At 72.8% G+C, this 1,932-nt stretch overlaps 2 protein-coding genes across 3 annotated transcripts in view; one reads left to right on the plus strand and one right to left on the minus strand.

Annotated features, from left to right (window-relative positions):
• The first annotated feature begins 6 nt into the window (after positions 1-6).
• Positions 7-1,670, plus strand: LOC101629886 (chromosome unknown open reading frame, human C17orf62). 2 transcript variants are annotated; one of them, XM_012734763.1, is made up of 6 exons: positions 7-143; positions 433-474; positions 597-670; positions 900-996; positions 1,167-1,311; positions 1,453-1,670. In XM_012734763.1, exons 1-6 carry the CDS (start codon positions 59-61, stop codon positions 1,571-1,573), a joined length of 564 nt encoding a protein of 187 aa, XP_012590217.1. In that variant the 5' UTR covers positions 7-58; the 3' UTR covers positions 1,574-1,670. The 2 variants fall into 2 exon arrangements, with proteins under 2 accessions (XP_012590217.1, XP_012590218.1); XM_012734764.1 differs by having other exon boundaries at positions 630-670.
• A 9-nt stretch (positions 1,671-1,679) lies between these two features.
• The window catches only part of HEXDC (hexosaminidase (glycosyl hydrolase family 20, catalytic domain) containing), a 9,611-nt gene continuing 9,358 nt past the window's right edge, over positions 1,680-1,932 (minus strand). Inside the window, exon 14 of the mRNA XM_012734736.1 lies at positions 1,680-1,744. Within this exon, the coding sequence (XP_012590190.1) occupies positions 1,680-1,744 (65 nt within the window). The remainder of the gene's footprint in view (positions 1,745-1,932) is intronic.

Here is a 1,932-nt window from a genome sequence, read left to right on the forward strand (position 1 = left end):
GCGGCCTCGGCGGCAGCTGTCTGTCCTCCGCAGCCCGCCCCGGACGCGCCGCCCAGGGATGTACATGCAGGTGGACACGCGCTCCGGCGCCGTTCTGCACCTGAAGAGGGCCCCGGGCGCCAGGTCCTGGTCTCTGCTGGTCGGTAAGCTCGTCCGCGGGGCCCCGAACCAAACTTGGGAGCCTCCCGCCCCTTCCCCTGTCCCGCCACCCCAAGGCCGAGCCTCGCGCCTCCCGTGCTCCGCTGCCCTGGGGGTCGGGGGCTGCTGGGCAGTGTGAGCACTGAGCTCCCCCCCAGTCTTCTCTCGAACCCCTCCCCAGCAGTCTTTGGGGGCGCAGCCCCGGGTCTGCGGGGACCTGTCTCCTCCTGCCACCGCCGCCCCAGAGGAAGGCCGTGGTGGCTGCGGGAGAGACACCCTGCGTCCTCTCTGCAGGGATCCTGTCCATCGGCCTGGCCGCCGCCTACTACAGTGGAGGTGAGGGGCTGCCCCCCCCCGCCTCCCGGCTGATGAGCAGCACTGGGGGGTCTGCGGGCTGGCCTCCCCGCTGGGCGGGTGGGGGGCCAGGGCCGCCCCCCGACTCCCGTGTCTGCCCCCAGACAGTCTGGGCTGGAAGCTCTTCTACGTCACAGGCTGCCTGTTCGTGGCGGTGCAGAACCTGGAGGACTGGGAGGTGAGGCCCCCCCCGCCCCCCGCGGGTGCTGGTGCGCAGCGCCTGCCCTCGGGCCTGCGCCCCCAGCCCCGGGTGCGAGCACGAAGCCCCTGCTTTCTCTCCACCCCAGCCCCACAGCGCGAGAGGGCAGGCGGGCCCGGCTTGGCTTCAGGGTTCCGAGTGGGCGGAAGGCTGGACGCCCTTCCCGGGGCTGCTGTGGGCCTCGGCCAGTGCCTCTGCTGCTTTGCAGGAGGCCGTCTTCAACAAGAGCACCGGGAAGGTCACCCTGAAGACCTTCAGCCTGTACAAGAAGCTTCTGACCCTGTCCAGGGCCGGCCACGAGCAGGGTGAGACGCGGGGCTGGCCGGGCGGCTGGGCCTGGAGCGCCCCAGTAACTCTCAGCCCAAGGGGGTGTTGCCCAGCAGCAGCCTGACCCCGTGCTGGAGTCAGAGTTGAGGTTGGTCAGGGCCGGCAGGGGTGGCAGTTGGGCCTTCGGCCACTGACTGGCCGCCCACAGTGGTGGTCATGCTGAACGACATCCGGGACGTGAGCGTGGAGGAGGAGACGGTCCGCTACTTCGGGAAGGGCCACGTGGCCGTGCTGCGCTCCGTGACCGGCTTCTCGCACCCCCTGACCCAGAGCGCGGTCCTGGGCCGCCGCAGGTGAGCTGGGCGACGGCTCGGGGTGCCGGCCTCCCTGGTGAGGCGGAGGCCAGGCGGGCAGTGCGGGGCCCCAGCTGCGAGCCCCGTGCCGCGGAGGCGACCACCAAGGTGACCACCCTCCCTCCCGGTGCCGCCGGCCAGTGACGTGGACGCCATCGCCAGGCTCATCGAGAGCTTCCTGGAGCTGCGCCGCCCGGAGAGCCCCTCAGAGCTGTCCCAGAGCAGCGATAGCGAGGCCGGGGTCCCCGGCGGCCAGAGCTGACGGCCACCAGCCTGCCTCCCCGCTGAGGGCCAGCCCTGGGCCCGGCCGCCCGCTGCCTGCTTCCTCCCTCCGCAGAGCCACGGCTGGTCCTGCTGCACTCCCCGCGTCAGGGCCCGCCGAGGCGTGTGGCCTGTGACCTGCCCACGCGGGCCTGCCCAGCCCTGACCAGAACTGCGGGCACCCAAGGGGGCGGCTAGGACTGTCTCCTGGGGCCCCACATCTCCTGCATCTCCCGCGTCTGTCCTCGGTGGTCAGAGGTGAACAGCCCGCCAGGGGCCGCAGGCCGAGGGGGGCCAAGGGCGGAGGCTCCCGCCCCCACCCCCAGGCTCTGCAGCACGCGGCGCCCCGCACCGGCTCCA

Source organism: Condylura cristata, unplaced genomic scaffold (genome assembly GCF_000260355.1).
Source record: "Condylura cristata isolate star-nosed mole 26May11 unplaced genomic scaffold, ConCri1.0 scaffold00068, whole genome shotgun sequence".
NCBI lineage: Eukaryota > Metazoa > Chordata > Mammalia > Eulipotyphla > Talpidae > Condylura > Condylura cristata.

Bases quoted from the DNA above. Each gene is read 5' to 3' on its own strand.
- LOC101629886 (XM_012734763.1), top strand. From the start codon at position 59: ATGTACATGCAGGTGGACACGCGCTCCGGCGCCGTTCTGCACCTGAAG. The intron at 475-596 runs GTGAGGGGCTGC...GTCTGCCCCCAG, and splicing joins CGCCGCCTACTACAGTGGAG to ACAGTCTGGGCTGGAAGCTC. The intron at 1,312-1,452 runs GTGAGCTGGGCG...GCCGCCGGCCAG, and splicing joins GCGGTCCTGGGCCGCCGCAG to TGACGTGGACGCCATCGCCA.